We start from the raw sequence: 25,774 nt of genomic DNA, 5'->3' as shown, positions 1-25,774 counted from the left end.
GAATTTGCATGGCTTCATCTCACCTTTTACACTTAAGCTTCTGATTCATTTGAGATTTATTCTTGTGTGTGATGAGATGGACCCAAGCTATCCTTTTTCTTTCTTTCTTTATGACTGTCCAGTTGTCCAAACACTGCTTATTCAAAGCTCACCTTCCTCCCGCTGAGGTGGGAGGGGAAGACAGAGACTCCATGCAGGCAGTACTTGCTGAATGCGTGCTGTGTGCCCTGCAGAGCTGACTGACTGCCCCCATCTTCTGGCCCGCTGCCCTTTTGTACAATATGCTTCCCAGGAAGGTATCCTCTCCTCTGCATCCCCTGCGTTATCATAGTGCCCAGCACAAGCTGGGAAGCTGGGACCCCACTCCATCCACTCTTGCTGCAAATACAGACTGTGCACCCAGGTGTCAAGGGCCTGGGCTGGACAGTGGGGTGGTGGATACGTCAAATTGGCCCAGGGTGCTCAGCGATGACCTGGAAGTGTCGCAGGAGTTATGGGTCTCCTGGCCGGGCTGAGAGTCACCGCTGAGCTTCACCTTCAGTTCTTGCCTCGAGTCTGTGTGCAACATCCTGAAAAAAGCTGGTCTTTTCTGTTGGCTGCCCCCCACCACCACCCCAAGCCTGAGATGTGCTGAGACCCAAATGCCAGCAGCGGGCGGGAGGCAGTGCAGAGTCCTGTGAAAATCTTCCGATGTGACCAACCCACCCCCACCCAGGGGAATCCACAGGGCGCAGCGGCAGCGCGGTCCGGAGGGTAGGGAGGACAAGGCGCCCATTCTCCATGACCCTAGGGTGGCGCAAGCGCCTCTCCCTTGACCTGCCCAGGCAGCCCCGCCCGTTATGCCCAGCAGTCGAGCCAGGTGCAGACTCAGGCTGTGCCGCCCCGCTTCCCAGCAGCACCCGCACAGCTCCCACTGGGGGGTACAGGCACAAGCTCAGTGGTTGCAGGCGGAGGCAGCTGGTCCAAGCCGGTCCTTGAGGGAGAGGGCGGGCCAAGCCGGTGGGCGCGGGTAGGGACGAAATGAGCGCGCCGGGCTGGCGGGGGCGGGGCGTGCAGGCGGGGGCGGGGCCCGCCGCTCCATGAGACCGGTCCTCGGCCACTGCCCCCTCCGGCCCCGCCCCGAGCGCCCGGGCAAATGGATGCCGGCAGCGGACCCCGCCGCGGCGGCCCTGGCTGTGCAGTTCTTGGTGGCTGCCATCGGCACTGTGCCTGGGCGCTCGCCTTCGCTGCAGCTCCGGGTGCCGCCTCCCGGGCCGGCCCGCCGCGGGCTCTCCTTGTTATGGCCGCGGCCTCCTCCCCGCCCAGGGCCGAGAGGAAGCGCTGGGGTTGGGGCCGCCTGCCAGGCGCCCGGCGGGGCAGCGCGGGCCTGGCCAAGAAGTGCCCCTTCTCGCTGGAGCTGGCGGAGGGCGGCCCGGCGGGCGGCGCGCTCTACGCGCCCATCGCGCCCGGCGCCCCAGGTCCCGCACCCCCTGCGTCCCCGGCCGCGCCCGCAGCGCCCCCAGTTGCCTCCGACCTTGGCCCGCGGCCGCGGGTGAACCTAGATCCGCGCGTCTCCATCTACAGCACGCGCCGCCCGCTGTTGGCGCGCACCCACGTCCAGGGCCGCGTCTACAACTTCCTCGAGCGTCCCACCGGCTGGAAATGCTTCGTCTACCACTTCGCCGTGTGAGTATCGCCACCGGCGACGGCCGGCACGAAGGTGCTCCCTGAGAGCTTGTGTGGGGGAGCTCTGTCCCAGCGCCACCTGCCCCATAGGGGCTGCGACCCTGGAGCAGAGGAGGGAAGGAAGTGGGGAAACGCAGAAACACAAACTGCACTCCCCCTTGAAGTTTAGGGGCGCTGCTGTGTCTGGGGGTGCGCAGCTGCTCGGAGGCCCGGCATGGGGAGGGAGCCGGCTGGGGAGGGGACCACCTGGAGCCCAGAATTTGGCTCCACACGTCCGGGGAGGGTCGGTCCAGGTGTGATTCTTTCTGGGAAGAGAAGCCTGCTGGGGAGCGCACCTTTGGGTTCAGTAAGAGAACTCCTCAAGGTCGGCTGAGACTCGAGGCTCAGGAGCCCCCAAGAGAGAAGGCGCCTGATGTCCAGCTGGTGCCACATCTCAGACCCCTCTGAGGCCCAGTTGTACTCTGGGGCAGGGGGCTGTCCAGGAGAGGAAGGTGACGGTGGCAGTGCTCCCTGAGGGCTCAGCGTGCCATGGGGCGTCCCCACCGGTCTCATATTAACCGAACCAAGCTCATGAAAACCTGGCTTGATGCAGAGTGGAGAGGCACGTCTGCAGCTCTCACTCAGAGGCAGCTGTGCTCCCGCAGACGGTAGCGCTGGTAGCAGAGGCTCCTGGCCCTCCCTGTTACCAGGTGGTTCCAATTCCCGGTACAGCGTGCCTGAGCAGGGCTGGGCACTGGATTTCTCGGGGATGGGCCCGGGAAGTCACCTCCGGAAAGGTCCAGGCTGCTCTCCTCGGTGCCTGCCTGGGGCCCTCCCCCGCCGCCCCAGTGGCCCTACTTCCTGGCTGCCCAGCCAGCGGCCTTTTGGTGTGGTGCCAGCCTCTGGCCTGGGAGCCTCTACCCAGCCATCCCATGGCTGATGGCCGTGGGGCTCACCTGAGGGCTGAAGGGTGGTCTCCCTGAGCATCCTCAGGTGGAAGCATCTCCTCTGCCTTGGGCAGGCTCAGTAGAGAACTGGCTGGAGGGCATCCAGGGGCCTGTCCATGCCTGCTGGCAGCTGCCACCAGCAGGAGCCAGGCCCCAGCCAGCTTCAAGCCTGGTCTCAGGTGAGAGGGTGGGGTAGAGGTTGCAGGGCTACTGCCTTCCTTGCTGAGAGGTGGCCTTCCACATCAGGAAGGGGAAGTCTCAACCACCTCTATCCTCAAAGATGTGGTTGGGGTGTTATCTTGGAGACTTTTCCCCACCCCGGCTCCCAAGCCCCTGTCTCCTGACATGTCAGCGGGTGCCTGGGCCGCAGCCGCTGCTGGTCTGTGAGAGGAACTGGCTCTGCTCATGGCTGCAGCAGCGGGGGCTTGGCTTGGGGTTTGGGAGATGTTTGTGTGCAGTGACCCAGGGGAACCCACCCAAGTCTGATGCCATTGTGCAAATGTCCAGCAGATGCCAGATTCACAGGTGCTGTGTGCTGTTGGCCACCTGCCTCCTGGACCCCAGACTCTCTGAGATGTCCGGGGGTGGGAAGACCCCCTCAGCCAGAGGCCAAGACAAAGCGCCTGCAGACCCCCTCAATTCTCGCTTGTATTCAGGTTTGTGGACATGTGCCTCTGGGCTCACTGCAGCCACCCGTGCGGAGGAAGAGGAGGAAGAGGGCTCGCCGCGCCCCAGAGGAAGTCTCTGCTTGCACTTGTGTTTTCTTCCTGATTTGGATTGTTTAGGTCTCGGAAGTTTGCTCAGCAGAGTCTACCTTTACCCAGCCTCCGTAGAGCTGGCAAGGCAGGGGTGGCTTCTGGGCACAGGGGCAGGAGGGCTTCTGTGAGGGGGTGGCCAGGAAAGGGATGCTTCTGTGAAGTGGCCAGACCCGGGGCTGGTCCTTTCCAGCTCTGGGCCCTGTCCCTGTAAGATGTGTGCCTGGCCCTGGGAAGTTGTCATGAACAGCCCCTTCCCAGGTACCTACATGCGGGGTGGGACTGGAGGTGGACCCTGGCTGGGCAGGACATGTGGCTTGGTGGGGGCCTGGGAGATGCACTCCCACCCTCAGTGCTCTAGGAGGTTGGCAGGACCAGTCTCTCAAGGGGAGACCTGGTCATAGAGCCAGGATGGCAGAGTAGCTGGAGGCTACCTACAGCCTCACAAAATCAGGTCCAGCCCTGTGCCAGTCCAGCCCTTGTGTTGCTGTAAGAAGTCTTGGCAATGGTGGCAGAGACAGGGCCCTGTCCTTAGGTGGATTGTGAAATGAGAAGTATTGTGGTTTTTGACCTGAAGACGACAAGCCTGGCCTTGAAGAGCCAGGGGGGTTGAGGCAGGAGCCGGTGTTCCGCTGACCCTACAGGGCTAGGCGAACTCTCCTGTGTGTGGCTGGGGAAGCCAGTCAGGATATCCTGTCCCCTCCTTGGGGAACCCCCGCCCCCAGGAGAGCAGCTCTTCCTGTGTTCCTTTTGGCCTCCCTGGGCTGGCCGGGGTGGACACGGCACCTGGGCCACGACCCTTGCCCGCTTAGGCTTCCTACCCCCAACACCCCCAGTTATCTGTGGCTGCTTGCACCCCCACTGGGGGTAGCTCCCATCTTAGCTGAGGGGATGGGGATCCATACAGCCCTGCTGCACCCAGAGGTCCTAGCTCCCTTGCTGTGAGCCTTCGTCGGGGGTGTGGACATCCAGCTGGCATCTATTCTGGTTGCTGAGACGCTTGGAGATCCTGGTTGTGGTCAAGGAGAGAGATTTGAGGGGGGACCTGGAGTGCATGGGGACAGCCCTCGTAGGCTCTCAAACCCAAGCCTGGCTCAGCAGCCGCTGTTCCCCCTTCCCACAGCCTTGCCTTTCCCTGTTTCCCAAGAATTTTCCAGGGGTGTTGGCAGAACCCTCACGGATGCATGTTAATCAACAATGGAGCCAGAGGCAGGTCCTGGAGGTGGATTGGGCCGATCTGGTTGCCTCCCCAAAAGACAAAGCCATGCAGAGGCCAGCTCTCAGGGTGTAGCACCCAACTTTGTGGACCTCAGTGCCCTCCTGTCTCCAGGCTCTGGCATTGGAGTCCGAGGCAGCTGCTGGGCAGTTGTTCTGTAGCTGGGCAGGGAGGCCGGAGGCTGAAGCAGGTGCTGCAGCTGGGCACAGAGGAGGACGGAGCTCTTTGGGCCATCAGGTCTCTTTCCATCTTCTTTAAGACCCCTCCACCCACTCCTCAGCCCTAGATTCCCAGTAAAACTGGGAATTCCTTTTGGGGCTTTTCCCAGTGCCACCTTCTGTGGGGCCTGAGTCTTTGGTCTCATCCTCTGGCTGTCTGGGATCACCTCACCTCCATTACAGACTCAGCCCAGTGTTTCTGGATCCACTCTTGCCAACATGTTGAGTGCCTAACTGTGGCTTCACTCTAGTCCTTACCCCTGGCCATCAGCTGGGGAGGGGGTAGTCCAGGTGGCACAAGAGCCTGGAGTCTGGGAGAAAGGGCCTCCCCAGCCTGTGTGGGGACAGGGGGGTCAGGAGCATGGTAGGGACTTGGGTCCTTGGAGGTGGCCCGGGCAGTGCCTGGTGGGTGTGGAGCAGGTGGCAGGGTTTTGTGTCTGCGCATGGCCCCATGGTTGGGCCGCCTTGGCCAGGGTCCGGGGCCTTCTGAGTCTGCGTCTTGTCCTCTGTGGCAGAGGCTACTGGTGCTGGCGCCCTCAGTGCAGGGTGCCTCAGTTGGAGGGAACATTCGTCTGTGCCTGGCACTGAAGCCACAGCTCCCTGTGGGCATGGTACTCGCAGCTTGAGCCTACAACCCTGGGGTGCTGGAGGCAGGGGGTCCCTTTTGACTTGGCAGTTGCGAGGTCCTGGAACCTTTGCACATAATGTGCTGGCTGCAGTGTGTCGCAGGTCCGGGTCTGAGGGAGGGGCTTTGCAGGGACACTCCTGGGTGCCGATGGGATGAAATTCTGCTGGGTGTGAGGGCCTGGGGTGCAGTTGGGCCGTCCAGTGCGAGGTCAGGTGGTTGGAGCCAGGGAGCTGGCATGTCAGCTGCTGCTATGAGTTCTGCCACGTGCCATCCTGGCATGTGGCACGTCCTGCAGAGGACAGGAAGGGTGAACAGCTCCGAACCCACCCTATGTGTGCTCCAGAGCTGGAAACAGACTGTGTGGAGCTGAGCGCTTTTGGGGGCAGCTGAGATGGGCAGGAGCACCGTGCCCACCGCGGGTATCAGAGTGACAGGGATTGGCAGGCAGTTCCACTCGGGTGGTTGATGCCGCTGTTTTTAAAGGCGTTGGGTGCCGAGAATTCTGCTCCTGCTGCCAGGCTGGTTTCAAGTCTGCTCCTTCTACACTCGACGCCCTTGCCAGGGTGATCCAGAGCTGCTCAGACGAGCAAGCGTCCTCGAGTCCCAGGGGTGCTGTTAGCAGGGCTGTTGCCTGTTGCAGCAGGTCCAGGGAGCTCATGCCTTCCAGCGATGGGAATGCCACCGGTCCCTGTAGCCAAGGTGCAGACACACGCGTCCTGGTCCTGAGCCCCTGCTCGGCCCTGGGCAGGGCCCCCAGTCCCTTGCATTCCACCTGCCTTGTCTGGGAGGTGGACGAGCCCTCCCTAGCCCTGACATTCCAAACTGGCTTTTGACCCCTGCGATATGTCACTGTGATTCAAGACTCTGTCCACGGGCAAGAACAACAAGGCTGGGACAATCTCATCTCAGGCACCTGTGGGAGGAGACAGGTCCCAAGGCCGGTGATGTCAGGAGAACATTCTAGGCCTAGGAGGAGCTGAGAGAGCAGACGCTCAAGGCGAGATGCTGGTGTGTGGCCAGTGTCAGGAGAGCATGGTGTTGGCCTGGGGAGATGCCGCAGAGAAGCTTCCAGAAGCCCAACATCTGCTGCTGGGGGGGAGAATGAGGCAATGAATGTCACCATCCTGGGCCCCTTTGACCCAGACCCCAAGGATTTGGTTACAGAAGGGAGGGCGGCAAGGTCTGGCTTCACGCTCAGGAGGTGCCTTGGGGCTGGCCAGTATGGGATTGCTGTCACCACGGGTCACTCCAGCCCCTGGGCGCTCCTACACCATGCTCTGCTTGTGCCTGGGGTCCCTGCAGGCACATCGGTGAGAACGTCCTGGCCTCCCCACCCCTTCCTGGTGGGTGGCTGTCTCTTTCCAGCGCCTCCTCGGAGCACCATGAGAAACCCCAGACCTCATGGATGCAAAATTATGGTGGTTGATGAAGGGAGGCGGCTGGTGTCTGTGGTACCAGCTGGGTGACCACAGGGATGCCGCGTGACCCTAGTCCAGGGGGCCGGTTTTACATGAGGCATCTGACCATGTGATGGAGTGTGGCTTCCGCTGCCCGGCCCAGCCCCCTTCTGGGAGCCGCACGTGGGTGGGTGCTGGCTGGGCAGGGTCTTCTCTCTGGGGAGCAGGCCCTGGCTGAGGGTGGGGAAGATCCATGATGGGACCCAGGTGTCTTCCCACTTCTCGACCATCTCCTGGGAAGTTCTAATATTTGATTCAGGGTGTGGGGTCTGTCTGAGCAGGCGTGGTGCTTCCAGAAGGATCCAGGTTAAGGGTGGTGTGTCCAAGGGCGTGCCTGAGCCCTTCTGCAGAAACACCATTCCCCACAGAGCAGCAGTCCTCAACCTTTTTGGTACCAGAGACCTGTTTTATAGGAGAAAGATTTTTCCACCGGGACAGTGGTGATCTTGGGATGAAACGGCTCCATCTCAGATCATCAGGTATTAGATTCTCATAAGAAGCACGTAACCTAGATCCCTCGCGTGCGCAGTTCACAATACGGTTTGTGCTCCTGTGAGAATCTAATGCCAGGGCTGATCCAACAGGAGGTAGAGCTCAGGTGGTCATGCTCATTCACCTGACACTCACTCACTGCCGTACATCCTGCTCCCTAACAGGCCACGGACCCGGGGTTGGGGAACCTTGTCTTAGAGGATTGAGGCTCGGGGCCGTGGGATCGGCACTGTCGTTGCCCTTGGAGGGCTCTGAGCGCCGGAAGGACCCGACTGTGGTCCCAGGCACTGTGTGGGATGGACCAGCAGAAAGGCTCCCAGGAGGGTGGTGGCTCCGTCATCGGCACGGGACTGTCGGGATGAGCCGCCTGGAGTCTGTTGGCATCTTCCTGGCCATCTCTGGCAGGAACTTCTCTTGATTGAAGAGCCGGGCTGGGGAGCTGACCCCAGGACATGCCCCTGCCCACTCTGGGACCTGGGACCTGGGGCCTGGGGCCTGGGCTCTGCTCCCCATGTCGCTCATCCATGCACAGACGGGGGCATTTGGGTCGCCTTACAGATGAGACAGCCAGGCCTGGCCACTTTGCTCATGCCACACCCAGGAAACCCTTAGCATGCCCAGAAGTCCTTAGGATGCTGTGGTCTCGAGTGAGGTGACGCACTATTCCTGGCCCCCACTCCCACCTAGAACTTGCCACGAGGAAGCACCCTGAGGACTGTCCCCTTTGAGAGGCGGCTCCCAAAGCCTTGCTCTGTGCCTGCGTCCTGGTAGCGGGTGAACTCTGGCCGCCCTCACCCAGAGGGTGCAGGTTCCCTGGGGTGGTGGCTCTTGGCTTCCCCTCCATATCTGCTAAGGTGCACGCCTTTCTCTGCTGCCTTCCCAAATCACACTCTGGGGCACACTGAAAGGGTGCTCTGAGTAGCTCTCCCCAGCTCCTGGCTGAACTTGCTCCAGGCAGAGACTTGAAGAGATTCAGAAAGCAGGAACCACAGGCAGAGCAGCTGGACAGGGACCCCCACCCCTGCACTCCCTTCGGCCCTGGAACGCTCCTCTGCATGGAGACAGCCCAGCTGCACTGGGACCCCTCACCCCACCCTGGGGCCAGGGGCTGCCTCCTCGACTTCCACTCAGAGCAGCCTGGGCAGCTCAGAGGAGGGAGCAGAAGGATCTCTGACTGAGAGGGGCAGACCCCTCCCAGAGGCAGCCCCACAGAGGGGAGCAGCTGGAGACAGGGGGCGGGAGCCTCCTCTGGCTGTGTCTGAGCAGCCCCAGGAGCCATGCGCTTCAAGCGTTTGATCTTGGCGGGCCCTGGGCTTGGCATTCTATTCCATGACGTCTCCAGCTGTTCTCTTGTGAAGAGTCACGTCTGTGCTCTTGGCTAGGATGGCTCAAATATTATAAAACATACAGCTTTGCTAATTAAAACAGCATGACACTGCCTTATAGGCAGGCAGATCACCAATGGAACAGCTTTTCAAAACCGCATGTAACTCCATTGTATATGAATTTTAGTAAAAGACAGAGGCAGCATCTCCAACCAGTGGGGAACAGATGGGCAGCTTCATGCGTGCTGCGGCGTGGGTGGGTGGCCACGTGGAAAGTGATCAGACTGTACCCACTTGTCACATCACACACCAGGGTAGACTTCCAGGGGGGCAGAAAGCCACTTGGGTACCAAAAGAAAGCGCCTGGAATTCTTTAACCGGAGAGTGAAGAACCTTTTCTGTGACTTGAAAGCTAGATGTGTGGAGGAGGAGATTTATGCGTTTGACCACATAAGAAAAAAGCAACCTTGGCCGGGCACGGTGTCTCACGCCTGTAATCCTAGCACTTGGGGAGGCCGAGGCGGGCAGATCACCTTAGGTCAGGAGTTCAGGACCAGCCTGACCAACGTGGTGAAACCCGTCTCTGCTAAAAATACAAAATTAGCTGTGTGTGGTGGCACATGCCTGTAATCCCAGCTACTTGGGAGGCTGAGGCAGGAGAATCGCTTGAACCTGGGAGGCGGAGGTTGTGGTGGGCCGAGATTGCGTCATTGCATTCCAGCCTGGGTAACAAGAGTGAAACTCCATATCGGGGGAGGGGGGGGAAAGAAAAAGCAAACTTAACGGGAAACAGCCAATGCCAGGCTGGGGGAATGTGCTGTTTGATGAAGGGTTAATCTCTTTACTATAGAAAGAGTTTCTGAAAACAGAAGAAAACCCACAGCCAGCAGGAGATATGAACACCACTCATAGTTCAGCAACCCACAGGGGGCCCTTGAACATGTGAGAAGGTGCCACCTACACTCCTGGCGAGAGGGGTGCCGAGGAAATGTCACTGAGGTCCCGTCGGGCTGGCAGAAATCCTTTGGCATTTGCTAGCAGGCATGCAAGAGGGTAGACTCTGTGAGGAGGGGATTTGGCAACATCTAGCAAAACTGTCTGCACTGACCTCTGACCCAGCAATCCCCCACCCCGGAACCTACCTGAAGGCACCGGCACCGGCACCGGCAGAGGCAGGAAGAGCCACGTGTGAAGGGCTGCTTGCGAAAGTACTGTTTGGAAAACTGCAAATGCCCATTGTAGGAGACTGGTTGAATCAGAGATGTGTGGAATATTATGCAGCTGTGAAAAAGGAATACGTAGATCTCTCTTGTTATGGAATGATTATCAGGATTTATTTATTTTTTTAGACAGGATCTTGCTGTGTTGGCCAGGGTAGTCTTGAACTCTTGGCCTCAAGCAATCCTCCCACCTCAGCCTCCCAAAGTGCTGAGATTACAGGTATAAGCCACCACACCCAGCATATCAGGATACTTTTTAAGTGAAAAAGGACAGTGAATAAAAATATAGCAGCTATTCTTCGTCTGATAAAGGGGAAGATGCAAGTCTAGATGTATATTAAAAACAAAAGCAATGGAAGCCTCCAAATCTTAAAAGTTTACCTCAAAAGGAGGGGGGGTATGGAATCAAGATGTCTTTGAACGTACCTTGTTTTATAGATTTCACTTTGGAGCCATGTAAATAGTTTGCATAATTTTAAAAAAGCTGTTCCTAATTGCTTAGTGAAAAATCCCTAAATAAATCTTAACCAGAAAAAGCAGTCCCTCAAAACTGAAATGAAACAAATGAGCCTAAAAATGTGTGCTGCGTTAGTGGCTTAACCACCCAGAAGGACTGATTTCAGGTGACATATTTCTAGCGGGTTACTGCTGAAGACGAATAGAGCTGCATGCAGTGACCACATCATTGTTGTGATACTATTTGTTTTATTATTCTAAGAGTGCTGCATGGGAATTGCAATTTAAGATAAGTAATTGTGTTGGTGTCACCAAGAATGGAGGTTTTACAAAATATGATTCACATATAAACAGAATTAAAAGCAACCGTATGATCATCTCAATAGATGTAGAAAAAATTTTTTGATAAAATGCATCATCCCTTCATTTAAAAATCCTCAACAAAAATAGGCATCAAAGGAACATATCTCAAAATAATGAGAGCCATCTATGACAAACTCATGGTAAATATGATACTGAATGGGTAGAAGCTAGACGCATTCCCCTTTAAGAATAGGAACAAGACAAGGATGCCCACTTTCACCACTCCTATTCAAAATAATACTGGAGGTCCTAGCCAGAAAAATCAGGCAAGAGAAGGAAAAGGGGATCCAAATAGGAAAATAGGACCTCAAACCATCTCCCTTCACCGGTGATGGTAAGATTCTATACCTAGAAAACCCTAAAGAGTCTGCCAAAAGTCTCCTGGAACTGTAAGTGAAGTCTCAGGATACAAAATCCATGTGCAAAAATCAGCATTCTTTTTTTTTTTTTTTTGAAACGGAGTCTCATTTTGTCACCCAGGCCGAGTGCAGTGGCGCAATCTCAGCTCACTGCAAGCTCCGCCTCCCAGGTTCACACCATTCTCCTGCTTCAGCCTCTTGCGTAGCTGGGACTACAGGTGCCTGCCACCATGCCCGGCTAATTTTTTGTATTTTTTAGTAGAGAAGGGGTTTCACTGTGTTAGCCAGAATGGTCTCAATCTCCTGACCTCGTGATCCACTTGCCTCGGCCTCCCAAAGTGCTGGGATTACAGGCGTGAGCCACCGTGCCCGGCCAATCAGCAGCATTCTTATACACCAATGACGTTCAAGCTGAGAGCCAAATCAAGAATGCAATTCCATTTATAATAGACACAAAAAGATTAAAATACCCAGGAATACATCTAACCAAGGAGGTGAAAGATCTCTACACAAGAGTTACAAAACACTGCTGAAAGGAATCATAGATGACAGAAATGGAAAAACATTCCATGCTGATGGGTTGGAAGAATCAATATTGTTAAAATGGCCATATGGCCCAAAGCAATCTACAGATTCAATGCTATTCCTATCAAACTACCAATATCATTTTTCATAGAATTAGAAAAAACTATTCTAACATTCATGTAGAACCAAAAAGGCCAAATAGCAAAAAAGAAACTAAGCCAGAGGCATCACATTACCTGACTTCAAACTATACTTCAAGGCTACAGTAACCAAAGCAGCATGGTATTGGTACAAAAACAGACACACAGACCAATGGAACAGAATAGAGAACTCAGAAATAAAGCCACATACCTACAGCCATCTGATCTTCAATAAAATCAACAAAAATATGCCATGGGGAAAAGGTTCATATTCAATAAATGGCTCAGGGATAACTGGCTCCCTGTATGCATAGGAATGAAGTCAGATTCCCATCTATCACCATATACAAAAATTAAAAACAGATTAGACGTGACCAGGCACGGTGGCTCATGCCTGTAATCCCAGTACTTTGGCAGGCCAAGGTGGGTGGATCATGGGGTCAGGAGTTTGAGACCAGCTTGGCCAAGATGGGGAAACCTTGTCTCTACTAAAAATACAAAAATTAGCTGGGTGTGATGGTAAGTCCCTGTAGTCCCAGCTACTTGGGAGGCTGAGGCAGGAGATTGCACCACTGTACTCCAGCCTAGGTGACAAGAGCGAAACTCTATCTCAAAATAATAATAATAGTAATAATAAAGATTAGATATAAACATTAGACTACAAACTGAAAAAATCGTGGAAGAAAACCTAATACCCTTTTCAATATTGGCCTTGGCAAATAATATATAGCTAAGTCCTCAAAAGCAATTGCAACAAAACTAAAAATTCACAAGCAGGACCTAATTAAAGAGCTTCTGCACAGCAAGAGAGACTGTCAAGGGAATAAACAGACAACCTACAGAACGGGAGAAAATATTCGCAAACTTTGAACTGACAAAGGCCTATCTGGCGTCTACAAGGAATTAACAAATCAACAAGCAAAGAAACAACCCCATTAAAAAGTGGGCAATGGCCGGGCACGGTCTCAGCACTTTGGGAGGCCAAGGTGGGCGGATCACGAGGTCAGGAGATCGAGACCATCCTGGCTAACGTGGTGAAACCCCGTCTCTACTAAAAAAAATACAAAAAAATTAGCTGGGTGTGGTGGCGGGCACCTGTAGTCCCAGCTACTCGGGAGGCTGAGGCAGGAGAATAGCGTGAACCCGGGAGGCGGAGCTTGCAGTGAGCCGAGATTGCGTTACTGCACTCCAGCCTGGGTGACAGAGCAAGACTCCGTCTCAAAAAAAAAAAAAAAAAAAAAAGTGGGCAAAAGATATGGTAGACATTTCTTTAAAAGAAGACATACAAGCAGTCAAACACCTGAAAAAATGCTCATCACGGATCATCAGAGAAATGCAAATCAAGGTCAGAGTGAGATACCATCTCACGCCAGTCAGAATGGCCTTTGTTTAAAAAGTCTAAAAACAACAGATGCTGGAGAGACAGCAGAGAAAGGGGAACACTTACATCCTGTTGATGGGAATGTAAATGAGTCCAGCCACCATGGAAAGCAGTTTGGAGATATCCCAGAGAACCAAGAGTTGAACTACCGTTCGATCCAGCAGTCTCATGTGCTGAATTTATACCCTAAGAAAAATTAGTCGTTCTACCAAAAAGACATATGCACCTATACATTCATGGCAAAAGACATAGAATCAACCCTGGTGCCTGTCAATGGTAGATCGAATAAAGAAAATGTGGTATAGATACAGCATGGAATACTATGCAGACATGAAAATCATGTCCTTTGCAGCAACATGGATGCAGCTGGAGGTCATTATCCTAAGGGAATTAATGCAGAAACTGGAAACCAAATGCTGCATGGTCTCACTGATTATAAGTGAGGGCTAAACATCGAATACATGTGGACATAAAGATGAGAACAAGAGACACTGGGAAATACAAGAGTGGGGAGGGAGGAAGGGGAGCAAGGTTTGAAAAGTTACCTGTGGGTGCTGTGCTCACTACATGGGAGACAGGATCCGTTTATACTCTAAACCTCAACATTATGCAATATACCTTTGTAATAAACCTGCGCTTGTACCTCCTGAACCTGTTAAAAAAAGTTGAAAAAAAAAGTGGACACTTTTGGTGTGGGAGAAAAAAAAAACATGTAAGTTAGAAGAGGTTAAGCAAAAATCCTCCATCCCTACATTTGAATGAGGACTACCAGTATGCATCCATGATGACATTTACTTAAATATCTCTGTTTACTGGAAAGGCCCAGGACCAAGGACCACTCAGTAGCTAAGAGCATCTCTAGACCCCAGACTGTGGCCTCTAGGTACCATTTCCCCCTGAAAGAAACCAGGGCCCCTGGCGGGTTCCAGGTTGTGGCGGGAGATGTGCAAGCTAAGCCTGGAGTATTCATCACAGCAGAAGGCAGGGAAGTTATCAAAGGCCCTCTAGGGCCATGTCAGTGGGACTTGAAGGTGTCCCTGTCTTCCCCCTTCTCCCCAAGCTGAAGATGCAGTGGGTAAGCCTCACTGAAAATAACAGAGGAAGTGGATGAGCTGCATCGATGGGGTTCAGATCCCAAGTTCATCCTGATACTAAGGGGCAAAACCAGCGGACTTTGATTTGCATTTCTCTGATGATCTGTGGAGGTCGACAGGGAGATCACTCATGATGTTGAATCCTGGCAGGGTAAATGGAGAGAATCTGACACGTGTCCCTGCCGTGATTCCCCTGTGAACTGTAACTTGGGGAAACCCAGCAGCTCATGAGGTTGCCTCTTTCTTCGAGACTCCCGCAGATGCCTGAAGCAGCAGGTGCTGCTAAAGTCCTGCCAGACTCCAGCTCCTGGGAGGTCCGGGATTCCGCATGGAGCGTCACGGCTGCCAACCTCTCCAAAGCAGCGAAGGCCTTTGGATGGGGTACGGAAAGTGCTCCCATCCACAATGCTTCCTTGCCTGGATGGACGGATGGACGGATGGACAGATGGATGGATGGATGGATGGGTGGATGGATGGATGGATCCATCCATCTCACCAAACCTCGTGCTCTAAGTACAAGTTTACTGGAAATACTCGGGCCAGAGGAACACGCTGAATGACACTACAGGAGGCCGCTTGCGAAATCCCAGTGGTGGGGGATGCTCCACAGGACACATGACCTGATTTCCTCAGTAAGTCAATGACCAAGAAATAATGGGAAAGCAAGGAGGAAAGAACCACCTATCCACCAGTTGTGACATCGGCCTTAGTTAGGTCCTCACTAAATAAATGACAACAAATATTGTATTAAATTACTTCTGGTTTGCTGACATGTTCCATTTGTGCCCATGCCCCACCTGCCAGGGTGCGTTTCTGATCCATGTGCCCATTTGGGAGGGTTTGGGGCTGTTGGGATGCTTTTGTGAGTGGCTTCCTTCCTTCCCAAGCACAGGGGCTTAATGGCGCTCTGGAGCAGACAGACCAGAGTCTGCACCCGGCTCCCAGCTGGCCATGTTACCTCAACCGTAAAACGAGGAGAGGCAGACTTCTCCGGGACGCAGTGGTGGGGACACTGGTCTGTCTCCTCTGGACGCCCCGTGGTGCCTGGTGGTGTGAGGTTAGGATGTGGGGTGTGGTGTCCAGGGGCTGTGTGGCCTGCCTGGAGCTGGGCAGAGACAAAGCACGTATGTGACACTCCCTGACTTTAGGCCATAACAGGGGCAGGGGAGCGGTGGGGCAATCAGGGTTCCTGGAGGAGAACCCCATGTAGTTCCTCACTGCAGGGCTTAGTGGGAACAGGTGAAGGCTTACCTGTCTCAGGTAATGAGGAGCTGTGGGAGTCTGAGACAGTCTGGTTCCTTTAAGGGTACGTAGGGGTCACTGCCAGTCTGTAGCTCCCTCCGTGCAGGGCAGACTGTAGCACTGTGGTGACTGGCAGTACTGACTGCCTCTAAGCCAACCAGGCAGGGACCAGTCAGCTTGTTCTTCTGTCCACAGTGGAGGGCAGCCCTGGGGGTGAACAGCTGACCGTGAGGGCGTGGTCGCTCCCCCCAGACCACCCTGGAGGCCCCCTCAGCCCTCCTGCCTACAAAGAGTTCCCCCTGTGTGGCGAGAGGCCTGGGCCTCAGAGGTAGATGATCGGAGTCTGTGAAATCAGGGCAGGGGTTCACTTCTGCTTAAAACCCGCTCTCCTTCCCTGCGGAGACACCTGCGGCCAAAACCCGCGGCTGGGTCAGAGGACTGGTTTAGTAAGAATTGTTTTTTGTTTTTTTTTCTTTTATGTGGTTACCTGCTAACCAGAAAAGGTGTGTGGTTTTGCAGTCTTTCAGACAAATGAATAGCAGTTGACGTGAACAACTGTTTCTCCTCTAGGCTCCAGAGCCCCACCCCAGTGCAGATGTGGAAGCTCAGTTCCTCCAAAACCCAGACGGGCCTCGGTGTCCTGACTGCCACCCCCAGGGCGCCCCTCACTCAAGTCCTTGCTCGTAGCGCCCGTGGGCAGCAGAGGTCTCCGGAGACGCAATAGGGCCCAGACCCCTACCAGCCTGTGGCCCAGCTGGGGGCAGGACTCCGGGGCAGGGCGAGTCCCTGAGTGACCTGATTCTCTGTGGGCAGGCCAGGCAGGGTGGCTGCAGGGCAGTGGAGCCTTTGCTGCTGGCCTGTATTTCTCTGGCTGGACAGATACTGTGCTCATATCCCTGGTCTTTCAGGGGGCTCTATGGCTGGTGGAGGGCAGCAGTGCCCCAAGGGAGGAGCAGGTGCCCAAGCCCCCAGGCGGCCCTGTGGGTACAGGTACTTGTCTACTCCGTGCATCAGTCCTGCTTCCCAACTCAAGGCTCTGGCCTCCACAGGCCGCCTCCCTTCCTCCCTCCCTTTTTTCCTGTGGCTCTGAGGCCTACTGGAGAAAGGCTGTGTCCATGTGTCTGGAAGGGCTCTCAGGTACAGGGACTGTCAGCCCAGCTATAAGGGGACCTTGGACCATAAGTTTGCATGGGCCCCTTTGCCAAAGCCCTGTGCCCACTGCCGGGGAATGCTGGGGACTCGCTCTGGTGGGGTGGTGGGGCTGGGTGGGAGCAGCTCCCCATCCAGGTGGCTGTGGCCGGGTCTGTCTCTGGATGCTCCGAGGCCCTTATGAGAGGGAGGTAGGTGTGTCTCCACAGTGGGGGACCAGATCTCTCCGGTGCCAAGGACTGCTTCAAGCCTTTGGAGGAGCACTTCGCCCCAGGCTGGGGTGTGACTGCTTCTGGTTTAGGGTCGCTGCCTGTGCAGGTGGCCCTCTTGTCAGTCTTGTCTGCTGCCTGGGGGTGTGGCCTCTTGTGGAGGGCCCCTGTTCTGGGTGGTACCGCTACAGGACCTGGGCTTCCAGGGGTGTCCGGGAGTCAGATGGGCCTCCCTCTCCTGGCCTCCACTGGGTGCAGGGGTGGCGATCTGTGAGCCAGTGGCCGTGGCTGGGGGCAGCCTGGGGTGGGTGAGAGGCCCTGGGCAGCCACCTTGCGTCTCTGAGTTTGTCTTCATGTGTCAGGTGTGATTAAGTGTGTGGGACTCAGTCTGTGTGTGCAGGGCTGTTTGAAGGCCTGCAGGGCTGTCTGATGCCCCCCATCTCTTCCACCTCAGAGGGGATGGCGTCTCAGGCCGCCTCGCAGCAGATTTGCGGGCTGGTTGCTGTCGTTCCTGAAATAGCCTCTGAAGCTCTGTCCGGGAAGGGAACCTTGAGTGTGGAGGAGATAAGGCCGCTGACTGGGTAAGCTGGCCAGGGGCGGGGGGTGGCCCCTCTTCCCTTCCTCCCCTCCAGCTTCCATGGCCTGGCGCTGTGAGAGCCCCGGGAAGGCCCTGCCTTTGCGCCTGCACACGTGTGTGTCTGGAGTGCGGGAGGGCGCTGGTGCTGGGCCTAGATTTACTCAGCCCAGATCATGGCTGCTTTTGTTTACGTGGCCCCTGCTCTCACCCACAACTCCAGGCTTCTGGCTCTCAGGAATTTGAGGCCTGTGGCCGCTGTGGACCCTGGGAAACAGCCTGTGCTGCCTGAGACAGTGCGGGGCCTGGCATGGAGTAGGTACCCTGGGGGTGGACAGGTAGGCAGAGGGAGAGATGGGCAGGTGGATGGGGGGATGGATTGTGGTGAGTTATGGGTGGCGGGTAGATGGGTGGACAGCTGGATAGATCAAGTAGTGGGTGGGTGGAGAGAGAAAGGGGTAGGTGGACGGAGGGATGGGCAGGGAGAGAAATGGATGGGGCATGCTGGTTCCCGCACCCACTGGGTGCAGCTGTCTGCCGTCTTCTCTCCTGGGGGAAGATCTGGAGAAGGCCTCTCCGTGCGTGTGGTCTCGGCCAGCCTAGCCCCAGTACACGTGGGATGCGTTGCTGCTCCTTCCGCCGTCCCAGCAGCTGCCCAGGGATGAGACCCAGCCCCACTGTGTCTTTCTGGGATTCACAAGTGACTCCGAGCCCTTCCCTGGGCTGAGGGGCGTCGCTGTGGGTGTATCTCACGGAGAGCCCCTGGGAGCCTGGCTGGAGCCTTCTGGTGGTTTGGGTTCCGGATCGGTGGGTGCTGGGTGGGTCTTCATGGCTGTTCCTGGGGCTGCCAGGCCTGCAAGGTAGACAGGACTCTGCACTCGAGTGTGGCTGTGGATGAGGGCAGCGTGGCCATCAGAGGCAGTGTCTAGGGCCGCCCCATCTCCCCCTGTATCTCCCTCTGACTTGCCTCCTCTCTCTGACGGGCCTGCTCCTGAGCCTGACACCTGCCTGGGGGCTCCCAGTGAAGGTTGCTGGTTTCTAGAATGCACCATCTCTTCCTGGCATGACGGGAACCACCTGTGATGTTGCCACCAGCTGACTGTAAGCTGTCATGATCCCCCCATATGCCCCCTCTAAGACACCCACCTGTTACTGAGTGGCAGGGACGTGCTCCCACACCCCCATGTGCCATCCTGCAGGCAATTTCTGCTGACCTCTGTGTGCCCTGGGGCCTGCTCTCCTAGTAGGGGGTGACCCTGTCTGTGACTTAGACGGCTTAGAGTGCTAGGACTGAGGTGAGGGGCCAGTGGAGTGAAGGGGAGCGTGGGCACTGCTGGTAAGAGCCACAGGCAAAGGGTGCTGGGGGCAGGGAAGGCCTGGAGTTTTGAGGAGCAGAAAGGAGACCCTCCCTGGACTGGTGAGTCAGGGCCCAGCCCAGTGTGACAGGGACCGAACCTGGGTCCATGTGCCGTGCCCAGCCTGGGGTTCAGGTTTCTTCCCAGTGAGCCGAGCAGACAGGGAGGGTCTTGGGTGAGGGCTGCAGGCTCTTGGTGGAAGAGTCTCGGGTGAGGCCCCTGAGCTGGTAGGTGGGGCAGCAGCGGCAGGGGGCCCAGGGAAGTGGGGCCAGTCGGGGGTCCTCGGGGGTCTTTCAGGGATATATCTGCTGTCAGGGTGTGGGGAGTGGGGGGCGGGGTGGATTCCAGGATCCCAGGTTGTGCTTGGTCAGAGTGGGGAACCGGACTCCCCGTCCCTGGCGCAGCCTCTGCCGGCTGTGACCTTGGGGGACCACTGACCTTACTGTGTGCCTGGTGAGCCTAATCCCTACCTGCCAGTGGGTGAAACAGTAAGCAGGAATACAGAAGGCCTTTCAGAAGTTCTCGCTGACCTGCAAGGTAGAGGCTGTGTTCTGCTAAGGATAAATTTGCCCCCTCTATCTCCCAGATCAGCGGCTGCTCGAGGAGCCCGGTGCAGCTCTGCGGAGGTGCAGCAACCACAGGGCAAGTGGTGGAATGTTCTGGTTGTCCTTGGTGCAAGGGGCGGGCGGGGCTGGGGGCTCTGTAGCCTTCCTGGCCTCGGTCCCCTGGGCAGGCTCCACCTCCCTTTTATCGTGCCCCTTTGGCAGGCTGCCTGCCACCTCAAAGTCACGCCGCCCTGGGCGTCCTGCCGCTTCCGGGGACTGGGGCTGGGGCTGGGGCTGGGGCAGCGGTAGCCGTGTTTATGGGTGTACTCCTTGTGCTGGGCCCTTCACTGAGTTCAACACACAGGGGCTTAGGGAGGTCTGTGGGTGCCCAGGCCAAGATGTGAACCCTGAGTTTGTGCAACTTGAGTTTCAGAGCGGTGACCTCTGCTGCTCGCAAGACATTGCCCTGTGAGGGGGTCAGCCCTGAAGCCGGATGGCCCGGCCCCTGGCTACCACGTGGTGACTCCCTGTAGTTGCTCATGTAGACACCCCTGTGGGGGGACTTGCTTGGCCGATGGATCAGAGGGAAGGTTCTCCCCAGGGTGTGAGGGAGCTCTGAGGGCTCCGTGCCCAGCAGGCTCGCTGTTGGGAGTTGGGTCTGGTTTGATAACCGTGGACCGGGGCGACAGGCCCTGACTCTGCAAAGCAGGACTGTGGAAAATGGACACTGATGCTGCCAGGTGGATCCAGGCAGGGCCAAGATGTTTGCAGGACCCAAGGGACAATTAGAACGACTGGGCCTGACTGGCACAGGGATGTGGAATACGGTGCTTGCCATCAGCAGATACAAGCTGTATGCGGTGGGCTGAGGGTGCTCCCTGGGCCAGAACGCACGGATGTGCAGATGTGGAATGGCCCTGACAGCAGATACCAAGCCTTCATCGTGGTCACCCCTGGGTGTGGGCTGTGGGTTTTAATCTTTTCATTTTTGCTCATCTGAATTTTCTAATTAAAAATCTATTGCTTTTTAAAAATTATAAAAGATCATTTAAATTAAAATATGTAAGTGAGGAGAGGCCGGTAAGAATGTTCTGGAGCCCCTGGAGTGTCTTCTGGTATCTCAGGGCTGAGAGCTCTGAATTGAGTGTGATTTGACCTAGGAGGGTGCCGGGGTGGGGGCAGGTGCACTGTGGCCCTGGGTCCACATGGTGCCAGGGTCCCATGGGCTTCTGGCCCCTGGCTGCTGCCCCTCTATTGGGCCCTGCACAGGGCATGAGTCCCATGTCCTGTCCTTGGGGAGGCCTGGGGGACGGGAGTGGGTGGGATGAGCAGTGCCTCTGTTTGGCAGATTCCAGCTTCTCTCAGGGGCCAGGATTGCACGGTCCGTGTTGGACTCTGGGATGCTGGTGGGAAGAACAGTCTGGGTGAGGAGGAAAGGGTGGCCCTGCTGACCCCTCTTAGGTGGGCTGGGGCTGAGGCGGGTCCCACCTGTAGGGCGCTGCCTAGAGATGGAAGGAGCCGGAGTCCACAGGGCACTTTTTTTCCCTTTTCCTGTATGTTAAGGTAGTTCAAAGGCCTCCTGCCTAAGGAAGTAAGACAGCAATCTCTGTGGTCCTGGGCACCAGCTCTGGGCGCCGATGGGCCGGTCCAGTGTGGGGAGCTGCCCCGGCAGCCCCTGTGGGTGCAGGCCATGGGCTCCTGTTTCCTTTGCCCCATCTGTAAAATGGGTAACAGCAGCTCCTTCAGGGACTGTTAGTCATGTGCTTAGACCACGCCTAGAAAACGCAGTCCCTCCAGAGCTGCTAACATTTCACGGGCCACAGGCCCCTTCCCAGAAGTTTTTTTATTTTTTATTTTTTGAAGCAGGGTCTCACTCTGTCGCCCAGGTTAGAGTGTAGTGGCGCAGTCATAACTCACTGCAGCGTGACCTCCTGGGCTCAAGCTGGCACTGTGACCCCTCGTCCAAGGGACCAGCCTGGGAGGCTGGTCTCTAGTCCAGGTGTGAGGCTCTGAGGCCCTGGCTGCAGCTGGAAGCTCTTGGGCAGTGCTCTGTGCCCATAGCAGACTGCCTCCATCAAGCCAGGTGGCCTTAGATGCTCCTCCAAGGCCCAGCCAGCTGGGATCTGAGTCGGGAGGAACCATGGCCCCCACCAGGGCTGAGACTCCTCTGAGCTCATCATCCGTCTTGGTTGGGTGGAGGCCTGAGAGGGCGGACACTTGCCTAGGGTCACACAGCTTGTGCTAGCAGAGCTCTCTGTCCAGCCCCTGCCCCATGCCGGCCCCTCTCACACCTTGCTCACACTAGGTGCCTTGTACCAGTGCCTGCCTGGGGGTGGAATCAGAGAGGGGAGGGGTGGGCGCGGAGCTCTGCCTCCTACTAGCATGCTTCCCGGAGCTTCCTGGGGGAAGGTTTTTAGAGGAGTGGCCTTGTCTGGTGTCCCTCTGGGTAGAGCCTGTGTTCTGGGCAGGCTGGGAACAATGAATGGTACAGATCCATTGCTCCCCTCAGGCCTCGGTGGGTGCCAGTTGTGCCTCCTGGAAGGTCATTTGGGGCCTGGTCGGCAGGCAGGAGCTGAGTGCTGCCAGGCGGATCTGGATGTGGTTGGTTCCTGGCTGCACCTGCCAGGCTCATGACCCGACCTGTCCTTTCCTGAGGGAGCTTGGTGATGGCTCAGGCCGACTCCCAGGGGCCTGCCCTTCAGGGCCTGCATGAGTGTTCCTGGACTGGCTGTGGGGGCATCGCTTCTTCCTGTCCTAGCCAGGACCTGCCCATCCACCCAGGGGGCTCAGGGACGTTTTTGTTTTCCTGAGGCTCTGCCTAGGGAGTGTTGCTGAGGAAGCTGGAGCAGCGACCTTCATTGTTGGGGGAGGAGATGCAGGTAGGCTGTGGCCCAGCTACCCCATTTTGTAGCTGGGGAAACTGAGGCCCAGAGTGGAGAAGGGATCTCCAAAGGGGAGGTGATCCCTTTTCAGGCTGAGCCCCTGCCTGACGGGTGCTTGCTGTGGGGAGAAGTCCTGGGGTTCCCCTCCCCAGGCTGGGGTTTGTCCCCTACTTTGCAGGAGGAGTGGGGCTCCCAGAAGAGAGTGAGTTTTGGGGGAACACAGTGCTGGGGGTCCCTTCCTGGGCCTGGGGCTGTGGTTCTTAGAGGGGCAAGGGGCTGGCCCCTGTTGCTGGCTGCAGCCTTCTGACCCTTGCTGGCCTGTCGTGGAGTGGGGTTCAAGATGCTATCACAGACATCTGCCCAGCCTCGGGGGCTTCTGTGTGGTGCCAGCCTTGCCCAGGGGCACAGCCCTCAGCAGGCCAGAAGTCCTCAGGAGAGCTGCTGCCAGGCCGCTGCCTGGGGCCAGGCTACGGATATGCTGGCCAGCCTTGTCCAGGGGACCTCCTGCCCGGGGGGCAGAGGGAGACGGCCTTCCTGTCCTAATGAGAACAGGGCTGGGCTCCATGCCTGGCAGTTCCCTAGCCTCTCTTGGCCTCAGTCATCCTATCTGGAAACAGGGATCATAATAGTTTTGGTTTATAGAGAGCGAGGGCCCAACCCCTGCCCTCTTCCTCTGTGGTCTCCTCTGCCCACTCCCAGAACACCGGGCCTCCTGCTCTGAGGGCCAGCCCTGGGTTGCAGCAGTGAGCCTGACCTGGCCACAGTCCAGGGGCTTTGGGGTGAGTTTGTGGGCAGCTGGGCTACAGGGGGCTGTGGGAGCCCGAGGGGATGCCTTCCAGGGGAGACCCGACAGATGGGGGTACTCCAGGCAGGGGCAGGAGGCGACCTGGAAGTCAGGGAGCAAGCTGTGGCTGGAGAGCCAGGCAGAGTTGGTCAGCAGGACCGAGGGCCTGGGCATCCCTGGGGTGAGGGCCAGGGTGCCTCTGCAGGGGTGGAAGTGGGCTGTGAGGGGGTCTGGGTTTATCTCCCCATTGCACAGGGCTCCATGGGGTGGGCTGAGCCATGGGTGCTCTTCGTGGCACCTTGGTGTCCAGCAGGGAGGCAGGGCCCAGGAGGAGAGCATGACTGGCTTTGACGGTGTCAGTCTCTACCCTTTTGGTCCTCACAGAGAAGGCTGCTCCGTCTTCCGTGGAGCAGCCAGGGATGGCGTGGGGGACTGGTCCCCTGGCTCGATGTAGGCTTCCGCAGAGGATATGGTGTGGCCGGGGGCTCAGCTGAGAAGCCACCAGGAGACAGATACGGGCTCAGGAAGTGGCTTTGTATCTCTGCTGAGAACCACAATCCGAGTCACAAGAGACCATTGAGATCACGTCAGGGTGTAGGTGGGGGAAGGCTGGGAGCTGGGGTTTGGCAAAGGCCCTGGGGTGCTCCTGTGCTGGACAGGCTGCTGTCTACCACTGGGCCTGGCCCAGGTGAGGTGAGAGACACCTGCCCCCCACATCAATGCCTGGGCACATGGGCCCAGCGCACACAGCCAGAAGGCGTGCATCTTGCAGTGGGGGCTGCGGGAACCCCTTTGCTCCCCGATCCCTCCCCTGCAGACCCAGGCAAGGTAGATTCAAGGTGTGGAGCAGGGCAGGGGCCGGACACTGCCGGATGGCACGGGCCACCCGCACTGGGGCTGCTGTGACCTCTGAGTCCAGGTGCTGCCTTCCATGTGGTTAGGGACAGGGCAGGGAGGCTGATGGGCTGGCCCAGTGTGGGGACCTGCCCAGTGGCCCTGTGGGTGCAGGCCATGTGCCTCGGCATTACCTCATTTGTAAAATAGGGATAACAGCAGCTCCTTCAGGGGCTGTTAGCCACGTGCTTAGACTGCACCCTGAAAATGCACTGTCTCTCCTGGGCTCCTAACCTTTCACAGGCCACAGGCCCATTCCCAGAAGTTTATTTATTTTTTTTATTTTTTGAGACAGGGTCTACCTCTGTCACTTAGGTTAGAGTGCAGTAGTGTAATCTTGGTTCACTGCAGCCTCGACATTCCCAGCTCAAGAGATCCTCCCGCTTCAGCCTCCTGAGTAGCTGGGACGACAGACGCGCACCACCACGCCCGGCTAATTTTTGTATTTTTTTGCAGAGATGGGGTCTCACTATATTGCCCAGGCTGGTGTCAAGCTCCTGGGCTCAAGTGATCTGCCTGCCTCAGCCTCCCTAGGTGCTGGGATTACAGGCATGCACGTTTTTTCTAAGTAGCTTTACGGAGGCGTGCTTGGCATGTGGTAAATTGCCCCAGTTTAAAGCAGACAGTTCCATGAATCCTGACGTTTGGAGACCTGTGAAACCAGCATCAGAGTGGGCACACCCATCACCCTCACAGTGTCCCCCTGTCCCCACGGCCAGGCCACCGCTGCCTACCATCAGCCATGATGGATGGGCTTGTGTCTTGTGGAACTTTATTTGGATGGACTTTCGCAGCCAGTGCTGGTTTCGTCTGGCTTCTTTTACTCAGCGTCATGATTTTGAGCTGTGTGTCTGTTGTGTGTGTCAGCCTGTTGTTTGGGTAGAGGCTACTTTGCTGTTCCATGCACCTGTTGATGGACATGTGGGCTGTATCCCGTTTGGGCTCTCACAAATGATGCTGCTAGGAATAGTTGGAGTCTTTGTGTGAGCAAATGCTTTTGCTTCTCTTGCGCAAGCAAATGGTTTAACTTGTCCACAGCCGGCTGGGAAGTGAAACGGCTGTGTCATGGGATGGGTGTGGGTTTAACTTTCTAGGACACTGACAACTCTTTTTCTAAAGCAACAATCCCCTTTTGCAGTCCAGCAGCCCTGTGACAGCTCTAGTTCCTCTGTCTCCTCGTCAACACTTGATGTGGTTGGTCTTTAATTTTAGCCAATCTAATGGATGTTTCGGGGCCGTCCCTGGCCTTCCTGGTGACTCTCTGTGTGGGGGCATCTTTTCAGCTGCTTAGTTGTCCACATATCTTCTTTGGTGAAGTGTCTGTCCAATTGCTTGTTAAGAAAACTTGGTTGTTTTGTATTGAATTCAATAGTTTTTTTTTTTTTTTTCTGAGATGGAGTCTCACTCTGTCGCCCAGGCTGGAGTGCAGTGGCACGATCTTGGCTCACTGTGACCTCCGCCTCCCAGGTTCAAGCGATTCTCCTGCCTCAGCCTCCTGAGTAGTTGGGACTACAGGCGCTGCCACCACACCTGGCTAATATTTGTATTTTTAGTAGAGACAGGGTTTCACCACTTTGGCCAGGCCGGTCTCTAACTCTTGACCTCGTGATCCTCCCGCCTCGGCCTCCCAAAGTGCTGGGATTACAGGCGTGAGCCACCGCTCCCGGCCAAGATGTTACATGTTTCTATATTCTGGACCAAGTTCTCTATCAGATACCTGCTCTGTGAAGGCTTCCCTCGTCCCTTGCTAGTCCTTCCATTCTTTTAAACAATTTTTTTTAGAGCTGTGTTCTTACTCTGTCACCCAGGTTGAAGTGTGTGGTGCTATGATAGCTCACTGCAGCTCCAACTCCTGAGCTCAACCCATCCTCCCGTCTCAGCCTCCTAAGTAGCTGGGACCACAGACACATGCCACCACAC

At 56.5% G+C, this 25,774-nt stretch overlaps 1 protein-coding gene across 2 annotated transcripts in view; it reads left to right on the top strand.

Annotated features, from left to right (window-relative positions):
* Window positions 1–1,150: 1,150 nt before the first annotated feature.
* The window catches only part of KCNQ1 (potassium voltage-gated channel subfamily Q member 1), a 405,037-nt gene continuing 380,413 nt past the window's right edge, over window positions 1,151–25,774 (top strand). For both annotated transcript variants that reach the window (XM_017948145.3, XM_017948144.3), the window contains exon 1: window positions 1,151–1,665. In XM_017948145.3, the coding sequence (XP_017803634.2) occupies window positions 1,280–1,665 (386 nt within the window). In that variant the 5' untranslated portion in view covers window positions 1,151–1,279. The remainder of the gene's footprint in view (window positions 1,666–25,774) is intronic.

The sequence above is a fragment of the Papio anubis genome, chromosome 12 (assembly GCF_008728515.1).
Source record: "Papio anubis isolate 15944 chromosome 12, Panubis1.0, whole genome shotgun sequence".
Classification (NCBI taxonomy): domain Eukaryota; kingdom Metazoa; phylum Chordata; class Mammalia; order Primates; family Cercopithecidae; genus Papio; species Papio anubis.
The sequence above is the reverse complement of the archived record's forward strand: the minus strand, read 5'-3'. Positions and strand labels throughout refer to the sequence as shown.